We start from the raw sequence: 21,159 nt of genomic DNA, 5'->3' as shown, positions 1-21,159 counted from the left end.
GCTACTGCTAATATGAGCTGATGTTTTGACAGATTGCAACGCGCATCTGGCACCAGCGATCATTGTTTGTTTGTGTTATTTGCTTGTTAACCGTTTTACCGCTACATTTCAGTCATTCCCCCACAGCCGTCAGCACCACCCCCTTTGTGGTTGTTGCATTCCATAGATTCTGGGCTGAACTGAAAAAAAAGAATAATGATCCAGTAGAAAACGTTTGCAGCTGTTAATGCTGCAACCTCAAATTGGAGGTGGTGATGGCTTACAATGCGTACGAGTGTATGTTTGTTTGTCTGTTCGTTCGTTCGTTTGTTTGCTGAGAGGTGCGTTCATGCCCTGAGGCATTGTCATTGTATAAATACGCAGAGTAATTGCTGATCCACAATTAGTTTATTTGCAAAGCTTAAAGAGATAATTGCACATCTAATATTTGCATCTTCGAACCGATATCCGTCATAACGATCGTTTACTGTAAACCGTGTGCCCAGTGTTCTATGCTAATTGTCAATTGGCCTATTCAAATCGAGTGTTGAGGAGTACAACAAATTTGTCGAAATTGTCATTTGGTTTTATTTTGTATTTTGTATCAGTTCGAAAATAATAACAAATCGAAGTGAATGTAGTGAAACCCCAGACGGAAAACAAAGTTTGTTGTGATTTCAATTTGTTGTGAATTATTTGAGAATTCTACGCGGAATCATGGGAACAATGGAGAAAATAAGATATCGGGTAATTTTTTGTCAATAAAAAAAGACAAATAAAAAATCGATATACATACATATGTATTTATATTTATTGAAACAAGTGGTTAAAAAAAGTCAAAAATCATAATTTCGTGTCATTTCGACTAACATAGTTCTTTGGTGGACCATTCAAATGACATCGGAAAACAATATGTATGCGAGCTTTATATTAATCGGATCCAAATTTATTTGTCTTACCTGCTTCAGTTTATATAAAATCGCACGGTTTTATATATGGGTGCTATATCTAAATCTGAACTGATTCACACAGATATAGTGTAGTTTGTACACAATTTATATGTACCTTAACCAAGTCCGAAGATAGAGTATATCGTATATATACGTCCTCTAAAAAAAGTTTCCACTTTGGCGTTAGTTACCACTAAGAACTAAAAATGCCAAAATATAGGAAATTCGAAGTGGAAGGATTAAACTCTATAATACAGTTTCGGAGCCGTAGTATATTACTGTACCAAAGCCAGGTTCTAGATTATAGGGGTGCCCGGAAAGTACGTTTGTCCTTGGTATCTAAAACGACTCCTTCTTTACCATACAATGGTTGATAGTATAAACTAATTTAAAGGGAGTAGCACCAGAAAAGCTAGAAACTTTAGAATTATATCAAAATGAAGGGTATATTTATTGAAAAAATTACCTATATATAAAAGAAAAATTCGTTAGTTACATCGTATCGATTTTCATGATTCGTGGCAATTTTGAATGCTATATGCCAGGATAAGTAAAAACGTCGTTAAGTTCTCCCGAGTCGAATTTGCATACCGTGGTCTGCATGGTGAATTTATCATTGTAATTTGTCTGTAATTATGTTGTTTATTTGGGAAAATGTTAAAAAACACTCCGGTTGGAAAACTGGCCTAGGAACATAGAATTAAGGGAGCCTTTGTATGCGAGAGACGTAAAAATCATAAAACTATATCGACAACTTTCTGCAAAGAAGTTTTCTATTCACCAGGAATGGGGTAAATGGAAATTTTTTACCACTTCAGAGTACCGAAAATTTGTCCCTCTTTATGTAGGATTTATGTCAGACGATGGACATCGAAACATTTCGATGCCGCTCTATGCCGCTAACACGAAACAGGATACAATATTGATTTTTTATGGTAGGACGATTTTTTGCCCAATGCGAATCCAAAATATCGAATTGAAGCCAATGCGATTGGAAAACGTGCCTAAATTTAGAAAAATACCGAAATTTGGTGAATATCGGCGACCATTGATTATTTTCGGTGATTTTTTTCAGTTCGAAACGTGCCCAAACTTACCAAAATACCGAATTATAGGGGTACCGTTACATCGTGGCTACTCTAAAGAGTGGCTCAATATTGACAATTGTTGGTAAAAAGATTTGCTACACAATATGCATTCAAATATGTGCCAATTCGCGTGAAAACGTGCCCAAATACCCAAAAATCAAGGAGGAGGGCTTGTAGTTCCGCTCTATGGGGGCTACCCTGAAACATTAATCTATATTGATAATTTTGGTAGAGACGTTTTCCACACAAAAATAATTCACAATAAAAATCAGTCGGGACGAATTTTTATACCTCATTTTAATACATCATGAGATTTCGTTCAAAATACCAAGAATAGATCGGTATTTTTTCTGAAACAATAATGCCAAACTACAGACACTCAGGCTAAGACCTTAGACATACAGAAAATTGGAAACATTTGTTCATATTATGAACCTACCTAGAAAATTTTAATTCTACAAGATTTCTCCAAATTTCTTCACTCACAAGAGGAATGCCACAAAATCCCCCTATTAAATTATAAAAAAAAAATTGGCGAAGAATATGCCAAACCAAATTAAAAGTGTAAAGAAGAGCAAAGATTGTGGATAAAGTAATAAAAATTACTTAATAGCCCTCGTGTATCGTATATTCAGATTTTTGTTTTTTGATTTGTGTGTTTTGTAAAATCGGCATCTTATTTTCAAACCAGTGAGCGGAGCAGTATAGTCGGACGGGGCCGACCATACGATACCCTACACAACTACCACGGAACTCAAATTTTCTTCGGATGTTTATTCCGATTAGAGGTAAAGATCACCTCTTCCTCACACTCACATATTTTCCGAATATTACGAGTATTCAGTACAGCTATTGTCCAGATTCCCTTCACCGTGGGTTGTGTTGTGATGTTCGGCTTTCATTTGTGGTCTATATATCGACTTGAAAATAACACAACAAATTAAGTTTTCGGTCCATTTCATTTCAAAATTATTATCTGATCATCACCGAAAATTATGGGCGTTCTCCTTTACCATAACTGGAACCTCATGGAACATTTCAAAGCGATCAGCGCTATAGTTCCGCTCTCTAGAGTGATAATGGGCTACTAAATAATATACGGATACGGAGTAACCTGTAAATATTTAGGTGTAACTCCCACATCCGAGCACATACAATAATATAATTGGTATTAATTTAAAGGTCAACCACTCCTCTTGGATATAATATAAACTTCTCGGGTCTATGTCCTTCAGGGGTAAATATATACGCTATAGAATACAAATTTTGTCATTTTTCACACAAAAGTCAGGGTCCATTTGACCCGCTAAATATTGACCAATCTTTATCAAAACAGGCATGCTTATTCTTTGGCCCGATCCCCTTCTCCAAAAATTTAGTATTTGGTCCATTTCATCCCCTAAATATTAACCGATATTTCCCAAAGACAATAGGGGTCTTCATTGGCCAGAACCCATCCTACATGCAAAATTTCGTGAAGATTGGTCCATAACTGTGGCCTGTATCGTGTTTACAAATTATAATGGACAGACGGACGGACGGACGGACGGACACACATGTCTAGATCGACTCAGCTAGTCGAGATATGACGATCGGTACACTTAAGGTGGGTCTAGGACCAATATTTCGCGGCGTTACAAACTTTTGGGGCTGCACAAAGCTATAATACCCTGACAACATAGTTGTGTAGGGTATAATAAAGGAGGGTGCGGAAAGGTACGGTTGTCATACGACCTATTTTTGTAGGAACAATCATCTATTTTAACTGGTTTTCATCTATAAAATTGATGTCCTCTATCTGTCATCTATTTCTATAATCTCATCATTGTCATCTATATGGGTAAAACCTTGCTCAATTTTTATTTTTGTAAATTAAAACAAATTAATAAATAAATTTTATGAAATGCCGGTGAAATATTAAGAAAAGGAGTCCGAATCTTAAAAGGAAACCCCATATAACTCCCCACATTTCGGTATTTTCAGGATTTTTTGACACATTTTCCAACCGAATTATCTGTTATTTTGTATTTTGAGTTCTAATTGGGTAACAAATCTCCATAAAAATAGTTATTATTAAAGATTGGTATTTTCAGGGTTTCTGGACACGTTTTGTAATTTGATATTTTGTGTTCTATGTTTTTAGGTGTGCGGAATTGTATTTTACAATTCCTTGTGGCATATGGGTTGCAAAATATCGATATAGGTGTACTTCGCTTTGGACCAACAATTTACCCATATTTTCAAAATCTGGTCGCCTTAGGAAAGGGCAACCACCAAGTCCCAAAAATTACTTCTGTCACAACCTCTTACAAATTGAAAAGATGCTACTGAATGATTCATCTCCCACGAAAAAAGGAATACCACAATTATGATGAGGACTGGACTTTATATCGGAAAATGTTTACATCAGGCTTCATGTACATTGAAAGAACAGAAGTATAAAGTTAGAGCGGTCAAGAAGACAAAAGACAAACAATTATTGTGTGAATGGGAAGACATCGCCTTGAGGGAAAGTAAAGCCTTCTGAATACTGTCGTTAGACGTAAACTAAGATAAAATTTGGAGAGTACACCCAAAAATGCAACATACCTGAGTATTCTGGGACACAGGTATATTGCATTTTGAAACGAGTTAATATACATAATTGGAGAATACATCCAACAATAATAATTGGAGAATATGTAATGAAGTGAAGTCCATTATTACATCAAAATTCACTTCGGCGGTTTACATTCATTGTTTTTTTTTTACATTTTAAAATTAAGTTTAAATGCAGCTTCGAAGATCTGAGAAATTCGAAACATATTTTCTTTAATTTTGGACATTTGCTCATTCTTTGGGAAATCCTAAAGGATCTGCTACTTTATGTAGAAGCAAATAAATCATTCAATCGACTACATTCATGTTGAGATACACGATGGGTTAAGCAGCATGATCGCATACAAATATTTAACGAATCTATAGAAGAGATAGTAGAATCGTTGGAAGCAATAGGGGGAAATTGTAAGATTTAATTTTGATTTATTTCTAGGAAGTATAAGTTTGCGTGCCAAGGGGGGTTGGCACGCAAAAGCAAATGTCAAATGTAATGAATTCGATACGAATATTTTTATAGAACTACATTATTTGTCCCATTATAGAAATTTAATGTTAAAATTTTAAAGAAATCATACAATTTTATGAAAAATATCTGAAAGTGGGTCTGTGCATTGCTATGTGGAAAGCGAAAGATCCCCGATCATCTAATCCACTTGATGCGATTGTAAGATGTGACGAAAATCTATTTCCAAATATAAATATATTGTTACAAATCTTAATAACAATAGCGGTAACCACAGCGTCAGCTGAAAGAATTTTTTCTACACCACGTCGAGGAAAAAAGTATCTGGAAAATCAAATGCAAAGTTCAGGCTCTTATGTCTATGCAAAAATCTGAAGTAAATACTGATCATATAACTAAAAAAACCTAAAAGTAGAAGACATGATTTGAAATACAGATTATATTTTTATATGCAAAACAGTAATAGTAATGAACTTTTAAATTTTTGTGACCTTAATGAATATAAAATATTGTCTTTAGTTTAAATACATTTTCACGATTAGTAATGCCTTTCCATATATTATCTAATAAACATATACCAATTTAACATGCGTACAAATGATCTATATTAAAATAAAATATTTATTCAATTAATAATCTACTCATATTATATTTAAGAAAGAAAAAAATTTACTTTTTTCATTTCGCACGATTGAAATCACGATAGAGATCGCAATATTTAATATAGGGCTCTGAAATTTTGCATATACATTGTTTCATATTGCAAATGGGATGTATCAGTCCATCTTCTGGTATAACCCCCCTATAACGGTATCCCCAAATATTGGGTATCTTGGGGATTTTTGGCTTTTAGTTCAATCGAATTGACAGCAATTTAAAACTTTGAATTCCCTTTGGCTAACAGATCTCTACAAAAAATATTGGTTCACTTTTAATGATACCATTATTCGGTATTTGTATTTTGGAGTCCCATTTGGTAGCTAATCTTTCTATCAAAAAATTATCAATATTGGTTTACTTTATTCGGTATTTTGGGTATTGCGGGTTCATTAAGAATAAAACACATTTATGCAAAAAACTCCCCACATAGGTCTGTATTTGTACACAGCCACAATATAAAGCTTCTCTTCTATTTGCGTTCCTTTAAGGTTTTAAAGCATTTTCAAACCAAACTGACTATAATTAAAAAAATACGTTTGTCTCAATTTTTCGATGCCTATTTTTTTACAACTCCCACATAAAGAATATTTTGGTAATCTTTTTGGTCGAAAATTGTCGATGTCCATCTTTTACATAACTCAAACATAAAGAAAATTTCGGTAATCTTTCCAGAATGTTTTTAGCATAGTTTTGTGGCCTAATGGCTTAATTTTCGGCCCGTTAATGTTCCTATCACATTACATTCATGCAAAAATTTAAACTAATAATAAATCAAAACGTTCGAGGTACAACAAACCTGCAATACTATAAAGTTCCTACATAAAACTGTCTTCAAATATTACATTACTATATGTAATATTTTCCGTCCTATTTTCTTTCCAGTTTATTACCGTTTTCATTATAACATTAGCGGTGTTGCTGAACACATGCCAGTCTCAACAAAATACTCTCTTCAATCAATCACCATTTCAACGACAGACACCGAATTTCCAACGTCAGCAATTACGACAACGTCAACAATTACAGCTGCAGCAACCGCAACAGCAGTCGGCGTTCCCTGTAAATCCCCTAGCGCCGGGTATTAACCCTCTACAACCCATATCGCCACTGTTACCACAGGTATGCAAATAATCTGAAAATGAGAATTTTGATTTGGGTTATTTTCCCTCTCTATCTCTCGTTTGTAGAGTATTTATCGTAATTACAATCAAAACTTTGTGCCAATAACGGCATATCAAAACGAACTAAACTATGATGGAAGTTTTCAATACGGCTATGCAGCTGGTGACGGAACAACTGCACAAGCACAGGGTTATGTGAAGAATTTGGGCCTAGGTGAAGCTGTAGAAGCTCAGGTTGTACAAGGCTCGTATTCCTACACATCACCCGAGGGAACACCGATAACAGTGCGTTATATTGCCGATGAAAATGGTATGTGTTTAGCTCTTCATGATGATACACTTAATAAATTATTTCAAACTCAATTTTTTTGTTTCTATTAGGATTCCGTGCCGAAGGTGCCCACATACCAACACCACCACCCATACCAGATGCCATTGCCAAGTCGTTGCAGTTCATTGCCAACACTCAACCCTATCAAGACGGTATAAGTCCAAACCTCAATCCTTATCAAACACCTTATCGTCAATATTCCAACCTATTGAGACCGGGGCAGACACAGCTAACCCCTCTGCAATTGCAACAGCAGCAACGTTTTCTGCAACAACAACAGAATTCCGGACAATATCAACCAGACTCACAATTTGGTTATCCTCAGACATCGCTTCAGCAGGGTGCTAATCAATTTCATTCAACACCCCAGGCGGGTTCGCAAGGGAACTTTTTGCAACAACAAAATCTGCAGCAGCAACAACAACAGCAACAATTAAATAAACAACAGCAACAGGGTGATCCACAGCAACAACAACAGCAGCAGCAACAACAATTGACCACACAGGAATTAAGAGCTCGACCCAATCAATTGGTAAATCCTTTCGGTTACAACAACCCATATCGGCGATTTAAGAAATCCACTGCGAAAACATCAACGAAAAATGATTAAAACCACGCTGAATGAAATTACCTAAGCGACATTTGAGTATTGACCTTTAATCTATGTACGTATGTCTGTTGAAATGTTTGTGCACCTACCTGACATTGACAACAATAAATGTGTATTGTTCGTAAGTTATGTTTCCGAACACATATAAATATATCATTGTTAATAATCATAATCACAATTATTAACATCATCAGTATTATTATTATTAAGTAAGGCATCAATCGCATGAAAATACATGTAACAAAAATCCATTTGTTGTGTTTTATTTTGATAAATATTGTAGCATACTTTTAGGCACTATCGGAGACGACATGGTGATTCATATGAAATAAAATGAATATCCAATAGAAATTACTTTGAGTTTATGCAGCAAAGCGATTTCATCACTAGATGGCGCTACAATATATCAGATAATTACAATGAAATGTAAGATAAGGGATACATAATTAGTGCCACCATGTGCCCAACGATATGGACTTGAGACAAAAAATCGCTCAAATCTGGTAAACCTTTAAAATTCCAGCAAGCAATATCAGTGAAATTATCCTGACATCAGTTCAGATATAGATAGAGAATTTTTACAATGTAAAATTGAAAACATTTAGAATCTATTAAAAAACGACACCATTAGAGTGGGTTAGTTTTGCATGGTTGAAAAATATTGTAATAATTTAAGCGATTTGGCATACTCTCATCCAATTTGTGTCGGCGAAATAAAAACGATAGTATTAGGTTCAGGAATTCAAGATCAATGGTCAACTTTGGAATTTTTACTATGTTAGTGTATTTTATATCATCCTATCTATTAAAAAAGCCAAGGAATATTGACATACAATTGAACGAACTTAAATATGTGATCTTTACCTATATGTGAACCGACTAACATCAATCCATACATATGTCTCTACATTCAGAGGCAAAATCAAACTTTAAATCTATATATATAAAATAGAAAACAAATTGTGTGCTTGTATGTTACCGATAGACGCCAAAACCGCTGAACAGATCTTAATGAGATTTACACTGTATGTCGGGGCATGCTCTGAAAGTAACATAGGCTATATAAATTTTTAAAATTCCGCGTGGATGCGGAGTTATAGCATCAATAGTAAACATACCTCAAAATTTCTGAACATGTAATATGCGTTTACCTTAAGAACGGTTACAGATAATGCCTTCAAAATTTATCTGTATATCGTAGGTGTAAATACACATTATTCATAAAAATATTAAAGAGATAAGATCGGTGGAAATGCGCTCTCCGTTACACTCACATAATCTACATGTAGGAAATTAAAAAATGTTTTGTTTCTAGACTCAAAAACCGTTGAATAGATTTTACTGACATTTTTACCGCACATCATGCCATCCGAGGAAAATAATATAGGCTATATAAACTTCCATAATTTCGCGTGGATGTGGAGTTATCGCATCGAAAGTAATTATACATCTGAACTATTATTCATTTTCTAAGCATATATCATAAGAAGGGTCACAGATTCCCTCTTCAAAATTTGTCTGAGTAACTTCGTAGCAAATACGCATCATCCCTATAAAAATTGGCGTGGTACAATAGGGGAAAATATACTCCTAACTGCATTTAATGAATCTAAATGTAGAAAATGGAAACTCTTTTGGTTGTTGACACAAAAACCGCCAAATAGATTTTACTAAAATTTTCGCAGTAAGTCATGCCAACCCATGTAAGTAAGATAGGCAAGATAAACTTCGAAAATTCCGCGATGACGAGGCATCAACAGTAATCATACCTCTGAACTAATATTCATTTTTTATGCATATATTTGAATATCTTAAGTAAATCGGCTCATTGAAAAAATTTTATGATACTCAGATAATTACATACTAATCCTAAGTGACCAGGAATTAACAAAATTGGTCCAAATCGATAATGTTCGACTAATCATTTTTGGTTCTTTTATGTTATTATCAGTAATGATAAAAACCACCAGTTCAGTAATTTCGCCAACGTCTGCTGTTTTTCATCTCTCCATTATCTACATATTGGAATAAAATTTGTGTAAAATGAAAAATTTTTGACATTCTAATTTTTACATTTTGTCAATTTATGAAAAAAAATAAAAATAAAATTTGGATTTTTTAATTTAAAAAATTCAACCACCATTGAAGACAATGAATTCAACATGGGAAACATCTAAAAGAGAAATGCTGATTGTGGAATAAAAGTTATAAAAGTCCGAAATCTGTGTTGGCTTATCATTATAGCTGATATATTTCGAGGATGTATAGAGCAAATGACTAACTTAAATGCCACAAATCCTATCTTCGGACTTGATCATGGTTTCTTAAGAATAACAGTACTATATCTAGGTTCGGTAAATATATTATGTGATAATGCATTACTGTGAATTTTTATTGGCAATAAAACAATTAAAAATACACAACTCAAACTTAACAAGGATCATAAGTCAGGTATATTAGCGATATTAATCGGAGTGTGAAAGGGATCCCAATCATTTCATGGGGAAATTGTTGAGAATACTGACATAAAAAGTTGATGTAATGTAAATGAAGGATTTTAGTGGTCTTGGAACGATTAATGAGAAACATGTAAATATTGGAGAAAATATATTTCTATATGGTACTATTACAACTGATTAGAAAAGTCAAGCTAAATTTGTTTTTAATACTACCACCATTATTCAACGGTTATCTAAAAATATATTTGTAATCAATTGAATAGAATCAATTTTACTAATACATAGACCGGTTGCTACGAAATTATTACTGATATTACACTACGAAATACCTACAAATAGTTTTCGACGTTAATTATCCAATGTTAATAACTTTAGTATGGGCAGCGAAGCGCCACGGGTTCAGCTAGTGTTAAATAAATTCAAATCAATTACATATTTTTGTAATTCTTCGTAATACTTTTTTTAGAAAATTTAGGATTACAATCTGTGGTAAAAAAAATTGAGGGCCTCCGCGACTTCAAATATACATGACATTAGACACCATTGCTAATAATGGGAAAAACTCTGCGAATTGTGTGAATATTTTGAACTTTTTATATTCTTTACATGAACAAGAGATATCAAGCATTATTATTGCACTTTCAAAATTTCAAAGTTTGGCATATCTCTTATTTGCGAAGGATTTTTCTCGGTCACTTACGTGACGCAACTCATGCGACAATTTTGATTTTGCAGTTTTTTTTCTGCAGTGTCTGCATTTATAGTCTTTAAATTAGTATTTATACTATGAACAAGAAGAAAAAACGACAAATGTGGTCTTTCTTTGTATTTTTGCTTTACTTCACGTATTTAAGGGACCCCTATTCTCTGTGTCAAAAAATTTTATTTTCACGAATGTCCCTACAAAATTTCAAGTGAAAATCTTAAGAACACTTGAAGATATAGCCGATTTATTGTGTCAGCATCAAGTGACGGCAAGAGTGATTCTCAAACTGTAAACTCATTTTTCTCGAATCAGTATTTTACGAATGGCGGCACGATAACTCAAAAACTAATAATCCAATCGGTTCCAAATTTTGTCACATTTCTCTGGTAGTGTATATCAATCGTATGAACTAGGATAAAGCCAATCGATGAAGAACTACCTTATTATACCCCACACAACTATGTCGTCAGGGTATTATAGCTTTGTGCAGCCCCAAGAGTTTGTAACGCGGCGAAATATTGGTCCTAGACACACCTTTATCTACACCGATCGTCATATCTCGACTAGCTGAGTCAATCTAATTTGTAAACACGATACAAGCCACAGTTATGGACCAATCTTCACGAAATTGTTCATGTAGGATGGGTTCTGCCCAATGAAGATCCCTATTGTTTATGGTAAAGATCGGTTAATATTTAGGGGATGAAATGGACCAAAAACTTTAATTTTGTCTGATTTTCTGGTCGCTCCAGAGGCTGCAATTATGGCCTGAACATCGCGAAATTTTACATGGAGAACAGGATCGGGCAAAAGAATGAGCATACCTATTTTGATAAAGATTGGTCAATATTTAGCGGGGCAAATGGACTCTGACTTTTGTGTGACAAATTACAAAATTTTTATTCTATATCGTATATATTTACTCCTGAAGGGCATACACTCGAGAAGTTGATGGTATATCCAAGAGGAGTGGTTGGCCTTTAAACTGTTACCAAAGGGGGGGGGGATTCCCTTAAGCACAATTAAAGAAACAAATTCTTCGACTTTGTATTACCTTTTTGTATTACCTTTGCCCATATGCCAAATTTATTGTCGTTTGTGCACAGTGGAAGAAATTTTTTTTAAATTAATTAAAGCAAATTTGATACACGCTATTCGGTATACCGCACTGTTCAAAATTCAATCTCATTCGAAATATATTTAACGCAATTTCAATGCAATCGCATTAACGTCATTCTAGTCTCAATTTGATACGCTGTGCAAAATTTCGTGTCAATCGGACAAACATTAGGAGTCTGAACCGATTTCAATGAAACTTGCCAGAGATTAATTTATAACTTCAAAATTGTGTGCCAATCGGACAAAATTCGGTGCACTAACAGTTTACATAAAATTAGAAGAAAATATATATGGGAGCTACATCTAAATCTGAACCGATGTTCACCAAACACATCATTCTAGACTCAATTCAGTACGCAATGCCAAATTTCGTGCAAGTCGAATGATATATAGGGACTTTGGTGCACCATTTACATTAAATCGAACGAAAATATATATGGGAGCTATGTCCAAATCTGAATCGATTTTCAAGAAACTTAGCACACATCATTCTAGACTCAATTCAATACGCTATGCCAAATTTCGTGCAAATCAAAAAATATATAAAGACTTTGAGGCACCATTTACATTAAATCGGACGGAAATATATATGGGAGCTATATCTAAATTTGACCGATTTTCACGATACTTAGCACACACAGTCAGTACGATATTTCAAACTTCGTGGAAAATGAATGATATGTAGGGACTTTGGTGCACCATTTACATTAAATCGGCGAATGGTATAAACATGGTGAAGGGTATAAAAAGTAAAGTATTATTTTTTAAAATCAAAGCCAATTAAGCCGAAAAATCGGGAGAGACTACCCAAAAACATGGGCCAATATTAATAAAAAATTTTGTTGGTAGGAATTTCTACCCAATGAGAACACAAAATATACAATTAAAAACATTTTAGTTGACAAACTTTCCTAAACTCCACCAAATTTTGCTGGACGTCAGTGTTGCTAAAATTTTTATAGCGGGTTTAAATCTTGTATTTGAAATATAAATTAAGGGAACCCCCCCATTCTCGATTTTTTATTTTTAAGATTTTAAATGGGCTGGTAAATGAATACCAATGCTTGTTAAGGTTTGTAACTTGGCACATATATATTTGAAGATGTAAAAAGGAAGAAAAATAATTTACCAAAATTTGTTGTTGTTGTTTTGTTGTTGTTTTTTGGGTTCAAAGAAAAGTCCATATTTTCGATGGCGGGCATGATTCCTCACTGGAAATCGGATAAAATTCCAACTATGTTAAAAGAGTACATGTCTAGCTCTCGTATCAACTAGGATTATTGACTTCGCACAACAATTCCCAAAATGGCGGAACTTTGAAAATTTTTTTTTTTTTTTTTTTGGAAAATCGCCTATTTTTTACCACAAACTAAGTTAAAAAATAAGAAAGATGTTCACCGATTGGCTTTATCCTAGTTCATACGAGAGCTACACACTCCTAGAGAAACGTGTCAAAATTTGAAACTGATTGGATTATTAGTTTCTGAGTTATCGTGCCCGCCATTCGCAAAAGAGAAAAACGCGTTTAAAGTTTGAGAAGCCCTTTAGCCGTCACTTGATGCTGACACAATAAATCGGCTATATCTTCAAGAGTTCTTGAGATTTTCACTTGAAATTTTGTAGGAACATTCTAGAATTAGAGTAGATTCGAATTAAATCAAAAAATTTTTTGACACCGAGAATGGGGGGGGTCCCCTTAAATGAATTCCTATTTTTTTGTAAATCGCGAATTTCTTCACAAATGAATAAACACCTTTGTTTTCTTTGCATACTTGTCCAATCACATTGAAATACGGTATAATAGTCGCGAAAAACAAATAGAAGCATCAATATATCTGTAAATAAAATAAATTATTTTTTAATTAAGACGAGAATTAAGAACGTTTATTTGAATTTTCGATTTTTTAGTATGGTTAAGGGAGTACGGTTTTGCCTTAATCTTTAAATAATAAAAAATCGGTTTTTGCGCATGCGGTTTTTGTATAAACCGAATCAATCACTTCCAATAATTATGCATTTTTTGATGTTTCATTTAGCGGCCAAAGTGTGCCGCTCGATGCACTTTACTATGCAAACACCATAAAAATGACGGAAAGTGCATATGATTTTTATGCGGATTAGATTTCAGTAATCTCCTATGAAAATACACAAAAGTACACCTATTTTGAAAGAATTGGTTAAGAACCGCGTATCGATGTATTTTTGGCTTATTTTCACACAGTTTCGCGAATATGATAATACAAGCATTAATGTAGGTAAAAAAACAAAAAACGCGATTATATACGCCAATTAGTCAAAATAGATTCTTGCAGTTTTTTCAACATTCAAGGGATCTATATCCGCCCTTTTATTGGACGAAATTGAACAAGGCTGGGCTCATTAAATTCGGCACGTATCTTTTATTGGACGGAATTGAACAAGGCTGGGCTCATTAGATTCGGCACGTAAAAAAACGGCATTTGAGTGGACCTTCTGAAATGTAGACTCAAAACATAGGGTTTTTTATAAAAATTTACGCACCAAATTTTCGACTTTGGAATCCAATTGGAAAGAAGCTTTCACATCACAACCATCACATCTTCCACCAAACTTATTATCTATTACCAATATTTTGACAAGAAAACTTCATTTTATAAAAATGAATTTAAATTATATGCAATATGTTCATATTTCGCGAGTTATAAGCTTGCATCCCTTAATTTCAAGCAATTAAAAAAAAAAATTTTAATTTCCCTATCAATCCTTTTTAGGGTAGCCCATATAACGGCCCCATCCGATATTTTAAAGCTTTTGGGCCCGTTTTTCAACCTAATTTTCCTACAGACGTCGCATTTTTGAAGGGCCATTAACATGAAACTGGATCAACTAAAATAAAATTTAAAATCCCATTCTGTAACCTATACTACATTTTTTTTAATTTGGAAGATATAGAGTCGTTTGTTTACTATGGGACAAAATTATGTCAATAAAGCTAAACTCAATCGGACATCCGTTGGTTATTTGGAGCCCACTTAACATGAAGAGCTATATCTAAATCTGAACCGATTTTCCCAATTTAAATAAGGTTCAGTCCAAACAAATGAGCTGTGCCAAATTTCATCCAATTCGGACCAGTACTTTCATTACAATTTAACGTGGACAGACGGTCGGACATGCATCGACTCAAAAAGTGATTCTATGCATATTTTCAAAAGGAACCATATGTACATCTCGTTTCTTTTTGCCTGTTACAAATGCACAAAGACATACTACCCAGTACAACAATGTGGTGAAGGGTATAAATACATCCATTTTTTGACATAAAGTGGGACGCGAAACATTTTCAATATTTTGAAGTGGTTATAGTTTGCCATTCCGTATTCCCAGTGAATAAAAAACTTCTTTCCAGAAAGTTTACAATATAGATTCATGATTTTTACACTTCCATACAAATACCCCGCTTAATTTCATAGCCCAGATTTCCAACCTTATTGTCTGTATTTTGACTTCTTATTTGCCAAATAAACAACAACAAGACAATGGCTAGTCACCCTATGAAGAACGCGACCATTTTTAGGAAAAAAAATGTTTATGCATTCGAATTTTTTTCGTACACTTTTAATACGAATTTGTATATCACATTAACTTGTTTTCCATTATTCGTGTACGAAATATATCAAATGGTAATAAAATTACTATATTCGGTATTGAATAAAAGGAAAAAAATATTGTTCTAGCATTGAGAAAGTGGTTTTAGAAATGTGTTCTAGAAGTGTCGGAAAGATCTAAATGGACAAGTGAAACTAGAATCAAAGATTTTGATGATTTTTTTGCAATTTGTATTTGGTTAGAATATTTACCAAATACAAATTGCAAAAAACAAATCGTCAAAATGTTAAATTCTAGTTCCTTTACCAAATACAATTGTAACCAGTGAGCGCAGCAGTATAGTCGGACGGGACCGACCATACGATACCCTACACAACTACCACGGAACTCAAATTTTCTGCGGATGTATATTCCGAGCCTGGGCTATATTTCATGATATTTGCACCCTCTCACCAGATTAGAGGTAAACAGCACATATTCCTTACACTGACATATTTTCCGAATATTACGAGTATTCAGTACAGCTATTGTCCAGATTCCCTTCACCGTGGGTTGTGTTGTGATGTCCGGCTTTCATTTGTGGTCTATAGATCGACTCAAAAATAACACAAAAAAAAAATTAAGTTTTCGGCCCACTTCATTCCAAAATTATTATCTGGTCATCACCGAAAATTATAGGCGTTGTCCTTGACCATAACTGGAACCTCATGGAACATTTCAAAGCGATCAGCGCTATAGTTCCGCTCTGTAGAGTGATAATGGGTTACTAAATAATATACGAATACGGAGATAACTGTAAATATTTAGGTGTAACTCCTACATTCGAGCACATACAAAAATATATTAATTTAAAGGTCAACCACTCCTCTTGGATATAATATAAACTTCTCGGGTCTATGTCCTTCTGAATACAAATTTTGTCATTTTTCACCCAAAAGTCAGGGTCCATTTGACCCGCTAAATATTGACCGATCATTATGAAAACAGGCATGCTTATTCTTTGGCCTGGAAAATTTCACGATGTTCGGGCCATTATTGCGGCCTCTGGAGCGACCAGAAAAACGGACAAAAATTTAGTATTTGGTCCATTTCATCCCCTAAATATTAACCGATCTTTCCCAAAAACAATAGGGGTCTTCATTGGCCAGATCCCATCCTACATGCAAAATTTCGTGAAGATTGGTCCATAACTGTGGCCTGTATCGTGTTTACAAATTATAATGGACAGACGGACGGACACACACATGTCTAGATCAACTCAGCTAGTCGAGATATGACGATCGGTATACTTAAAGGTGGGTCTAGGACCAATATTTCGCGGCGTTACAAACTTTTGGGGTTGCACAAAGCTATAATACCCTGACAACATAGTTGTGTAAGGTATAAAAACTTGGCTTTTTAGAAAATAATTCCAAAATTAGCACATTTAGTATTTGGTAGTAGAATAGAGATAGAATAATTTTCGAGTTGAATAGTGAAAGTTCGGATTGAGATTTGACATTTTGCATTCCAAGGATGTTTGAAATCGAAAATAAAATACATCAGACCACATTTTTTGGAGTATGACATTTCTTGTTTTCAGAGGTCCATATATAGTCGACACTATTTCTGGTATGGAGGGATGACACATGTCGATACTAGATATGTTGGAATTTACAACTTCCCAATAACTACGATACAAATTCAAATTATCACCGTAATGACCTTTGAAAAATCACATTCCAATATGACTTATGATCCGCTAAAATAATGAAAAAACACGTCGAATAATGTTAACCACATCAAGACAATTTTATACTATATTTTTTATACTCTTTTTATTTGCATTGAATTTCTGCGGATATAGAATATTGTGTTCCAATTACTCCTAAAGTATGTGGTTATCCAAAAATTTCCACTTTTTTAGGAATTATCATTTTTTAAAAATTTATGCAATACTACTTTATTTTGACTACTACGTCGTATTAAATTATTCGACTCGATATTGTTAAATACATTTTTTTATTATTCACTTGCATTTGATTTACATTCGAACTTAATTATATTTACATAAAATTTGGCAAATGCTGCTTTTGTGCTTTCGACAATTTTAACGAAATTTGGAAATCGCTCACTAGCCATATTCTCACGACAAACAAACAACAGAATTTAACAACGATAACTTATTTCACTAAGATTGACATTAAACACAAACAAATTATAAAAATCTTAAATGGACGGTAGGCTCACGATTCGTTGAGATGAAGTTACTTAAATTAATTAACACTTAAGCGGTGTATTATTGTAGGAGGTATGACAGGAAGATAATTTGGAAAGAGTGTGTATCAGATGGGCGTGTGTTAAAATATAGATATTAGTGTAGGCTTAGATGCTACGAGTATTTGTGGCAGATATCGTTGCATTATGTACTGAGGCTTAACGAGTGATAGAGATTTAATAGTTGTAACCAGTTTGAGGATTAAAATCTCCACTGGGATGACCACGACCAGGTAAGCCAGGTGCAGGGCCTGAACCGCCGCCACCACCAAAACCTCCGGCACCACCTTTACCACCTCCACCACCGGCTCCAAAACCTCCAGCACCACCACGACCACCGCCTGCTCCTGCTCCACCACCATATCCTCCTGCTCCACCACCACCGGCTCCAGCGCCGCCACCAAATCCTCCGGCACCACCAAAGCCGCCAGCGCCACCAGCTCCACCGCCCCTACCGCCGGCACCTCCAGCACCACCACCGGCGCCAAAACCACCAGCACCACCTCGACCAGCCCCTGCTCCACCACCATATCCCCCTGCTCCACCGGCACCAGACCCACCTCCAGCACCACCACCATATCCCCCTGCTCCACCGGCACCAGACCCACCTCCAGAACCACCACCATAACCACCTGCTCCTCCTTTACCACCAGCACCTGCTCCACCACCAAAACCGCCAGCGCCTCCTGCACCAGTTCCTCCTCCTCTGCCGCCGGCACCGCCAAAACCACCTCCTGCACCGGCTCCCCCACTTGCTCCGGCACTGCCGCCATAACCTCCGGCGCCACCAGCACCTGATCCACCTCCTTTGCCACTTGTACCACCTGCACCGCCACCAAAACCACCGCCGCCTCCAGCGCCACCTGCTCCGGCTCCACCTCCTCTTCCAGCACCTCCACCTGCTCCTCCTCCAAAACCACCTCCTTTGCCAGCACCACCACCAGCTCCAGCGCCACCACCATATCCACCAGCACCACCGCCTTTACCTGCACCAGAGCCACCTCCGAAACCACCGGCTCCACCAGCTCCAGCGCCACCTCCAAATCCTCCAGCACCCCCGCCTTTACCAGCACCTCCACCAGTTCCTGCGCCACCTCCTCTGCCGGCGCCACCACCTGCTCCACCTCCACCTCCGAAGCCAACGGCTCCACCAGCCCCGCCAGCTCCACCACCCGAGCCACCGCCTCTGCCAGCACCTCCTCCACCTCCAGCACCACCTCCGAAGCCACCGGCTCCACCAGCTCCAGCGCCACCACCTCTGCCAGCACCCCCACCGGCACCAGTGCCACCACCAAAACCACCGGCACCAGATCCACCTCCATAGCCACCAGCACCTCCTCCTGCGGCACCACCTCTACCAGCTCCTCCACCAGCTCCTGCGCCACCTCCAAAACCACCGGCGCCACCAGCACCACCTCCAAAACCACCGACACCAGCTCCACCTCCATAGCCACCGGCACCACCAGCCCCAGCGCCACCACCTCTACCAGAACCTCCACCAGCACCTGCACCACCTCCGAAGCCACCGGCTCCACCAGCGCCTGCGCCACCACCAAAACCACCGGCTCCACCACCTCTTCCGGCACCTCCGCCAGCGCCTGCACCACCTCCTCTACCAGCTCCAGCGCCACCTCCGAAACCACCAGCTCCTGCTCCACCACCTCTTCCGGCACCTCCACCTGCCCCAGCTCCACCACCAAAACCTCCGGCACCGCCAGCTCCGGCACCACCACCGAAACCACCTGCACCACCGGCGCCTGCACCACCTCCTCTACCAGCTCCAGCGCCACCACCGAAACCACCGGCTCCGCCAGCTCCTGCTCCACCACCTCTTCCGGCACCTCCACCTGCCCCAGCTCCACCTCCGAAACCACCGGCTCCGCCAGCTCCTGCCCCACCACCTCTTCCGGCACTGCCACCTGCCCCAGCTCCACCACCAAAACCTCCGGCACCGCCAGCACCGGTACCACCACCGAAACCACCTGCAACTCCACCACCAGCACCGCCACCTCTGCCAGCACCACCTCCTGATCCACCACCATATCCTCCGGCTCCTGCACCGCCACCGGCTCCACCAAAACCTTTAACAAATTATAAAGCGTATTAAACTTGTACGATATTCCGATTCAATATACTTACTTCCGGCTCCACCGCCACGTCCTCCACCTGCTCCAGAACCACCACCAGTACCAGTTCCTCCAATGTAACCACCACCTGGTGCTGGCTGAATTCCTTGGGCAGCTAAAGCTTTGGCAATTGCTTCCGGTATCGGTGGAGGAGTAGGCAATAAATCTCCTTGTGGCTGGAAGCCATTTTCATCGGCGGTGTAGGCAACTTCAATCACCTGGCCATCAGGTGCGGTATACGAATATGTACCCATCACAGATGGTATTTCATTGTCAGAGCCTTTATTTTTAACTGTACCTTCCTCTTCGGCCTTAATGCCGTTTCCAGTTTCATAGCTAAAGCGATAGTTGCCATCGCCGTCATTTTCATTGACAAAAGACAGAATCGGAATGACTGGACCAGCTGGGGCAGAAGGGCCAGATGGTGCGCTAGGCCGTGCACCACCTCCACCAGGACTAGTTGGACCAAATGGTCGCCCTGGACCACCAGCACCAGAGAATCCTCCCAGACCATTATTACCACCTCCGCCACCAAAACCTCCACCACCACCGCCGCCAGCACCTCCTCCCCCACCAGAACCGCCGCCACCACCAAAACCTCCTGGTCCTCCACCACCACCTCCAGGACCTTGCAGTCCAGGACCACCGCCGGCAGTAGCTGCATTGGGTGGCGGCGGTAAATATCGATTGTCTAAGCGGGCACCATGAGCCAACGTCACCAATGTCATCAGAAATGGCTGCAATAATAAAACAAAAACAGAACGATTACATTTACATATCTATGCATGTCTATCTGATTTGAGTTCATCTGCGATTTTGATATCCAATAAGAGTATATTTATTTTTACGAGTTGCCCAGGGGTTTCATGTTAATACCGCATTTATAACACTGTGCAGCACTAAAATCTTGAACCAATCGAGACCCCCAAAATCTTGAAGCTTGTGATGGTGGAAGAAAATCCCTAGCTGGGTTTTGCATTATTAGCTAAGGTTTTCTTTTAAATTAATTTTTAAAATATTCGACTGGAGGTGGATTTTAAAAATTTTCGAATAATACGTACTTATTATTGAGTCTATATCTCGTGAACTATTCGAAATATTGCTT

At 37.5% G+C, this 21,159-nt stretch overlaps 2 protein-coding genes across 3 annotated transcripts; one reads left to right on the top strand and one right to left on the bottom strand.

Annotated features, from left to right (window-relative positions):
• The first annotated feature begins 693 nt into the window (after positions 1-693).
• Positions 694-7,800, top strand: LOC133329513 (putative uncharacterized protein DDB_G0271606). The gene is made up of 4 exons (XM_061537987.1): positions 694-726; positions 6,621-6,857; positions 6,926-7,169; positions 7,241-7,800. Exons 1-4 carry the CDS (start codon positions 697-699, stop codon positions 7,798-7,800), a joined length of 1,071 nt encoding a protein of 356 aa, XP_061393971.1. The 5' UTR covers positions 694-696.
• Positions 7,801-18,039: 10,239 nt separating this feature from the next.
• LOC133329512 (uncharacterized) lies at positions 18,040-20,786 on the bottom strand. 2 transcript variants are annotated; one of them, XM_061537986.1, is made up of 6 exons: positions 20,068-20,786; positions 19,623-19,814; positions 19,158-19,526; positions 18,759-18,800; positions 18,603-18,671; positions 18,040-18,512 (listed from the first exon to the last, which is right to left on the bottom strand). In XM_061537986.1, exons 1-6 carry the CDS (start codon positions 20,780-20,782, stop codon positions 18,106-18,108), a joined length of 1,794 nt encoding a protein of 597 aa, XP_061393970.1. In that variant the 5' UTR covers positions 20,783-20,786; the 3' UTR covers positions 18,040-18,105. The 2 variants fall into 2 exon arrangements, with proteins under 2 accessions (XP_061393970.1, XP_061393969.1); XM_061537985.1 differs by lacking the exon at positions 18,603-18,671 and having other exon boundaries at positions 18,040-18,515; positions 18,750-18,833; positions 19,101-19,526.
• Between the last annotated feature and the right edge of the window lie 373 nt (positions 20,787-21,159).

This window comes from Musca vetustissima, unplaced genomic scaffold (assembly GCF_032173495.1).
Source record: "Musca vetustissima isolate MV318-11 ecotype Yass unplaced genomic scaffold, APGP_CSIRO_Mvet_v1 utg96210, whole genome shotgun sequence".
NCBI classification, from domain to species: Eukaryota; Metazoa; Arthropoda; class Insecta; order Diptera; family Muscidae; genus Musca; species Musca vetustissima.
Note: the sequence above shows the minus strand (reverse complement) of the source record. Positions and strands in the feature narration are given on the sequence as shown.

Bases quoted from the DNA above. Each gene is read 5' to 3' on its own strand.
- LOC133329513 (XM_061537987.1), top strand. From the start codon at position 697: ATGGGAACAATGGAGAAAATAAGATATCGG. The intron at 727-6,620 runs GTAATTTTTTGT...TTTTCTTTCCAG, and splicing joins TGGAGAAAATAAGATATCGG to TTTATTACCGTTTTCATTAT. The intron at 7,170-7,240 runs GTATGTGTTTAG...TGTTTCTATTAG, and splicing joins TTATATTGCCGATGAAAATG to GATTCCGTGCCGAAGGTGCC.
- LOC133329512 (XM_061537985.1), bottom strand. From the start codon at position 20,782: ATGACATTGGTGACGTTGGCTCATGGTGCCCGCTTAGACAATCGATAT. The intron at 19,815-20,067 runs GTAAGTATATTG...GTGGGGCAGGAG, and splicing joins ACGTGGCGGTGGAGCCGGAA to CTGGCGGAGCCGGTGGTTTC. The intron at 18,516-18,749 runs GTACAAGTGGCA...GTGCCGGTGGAG, and splicing joins TTTTGGTGGCGGTGCAGGTG to CAGGGGGATATGGTGGTGGT.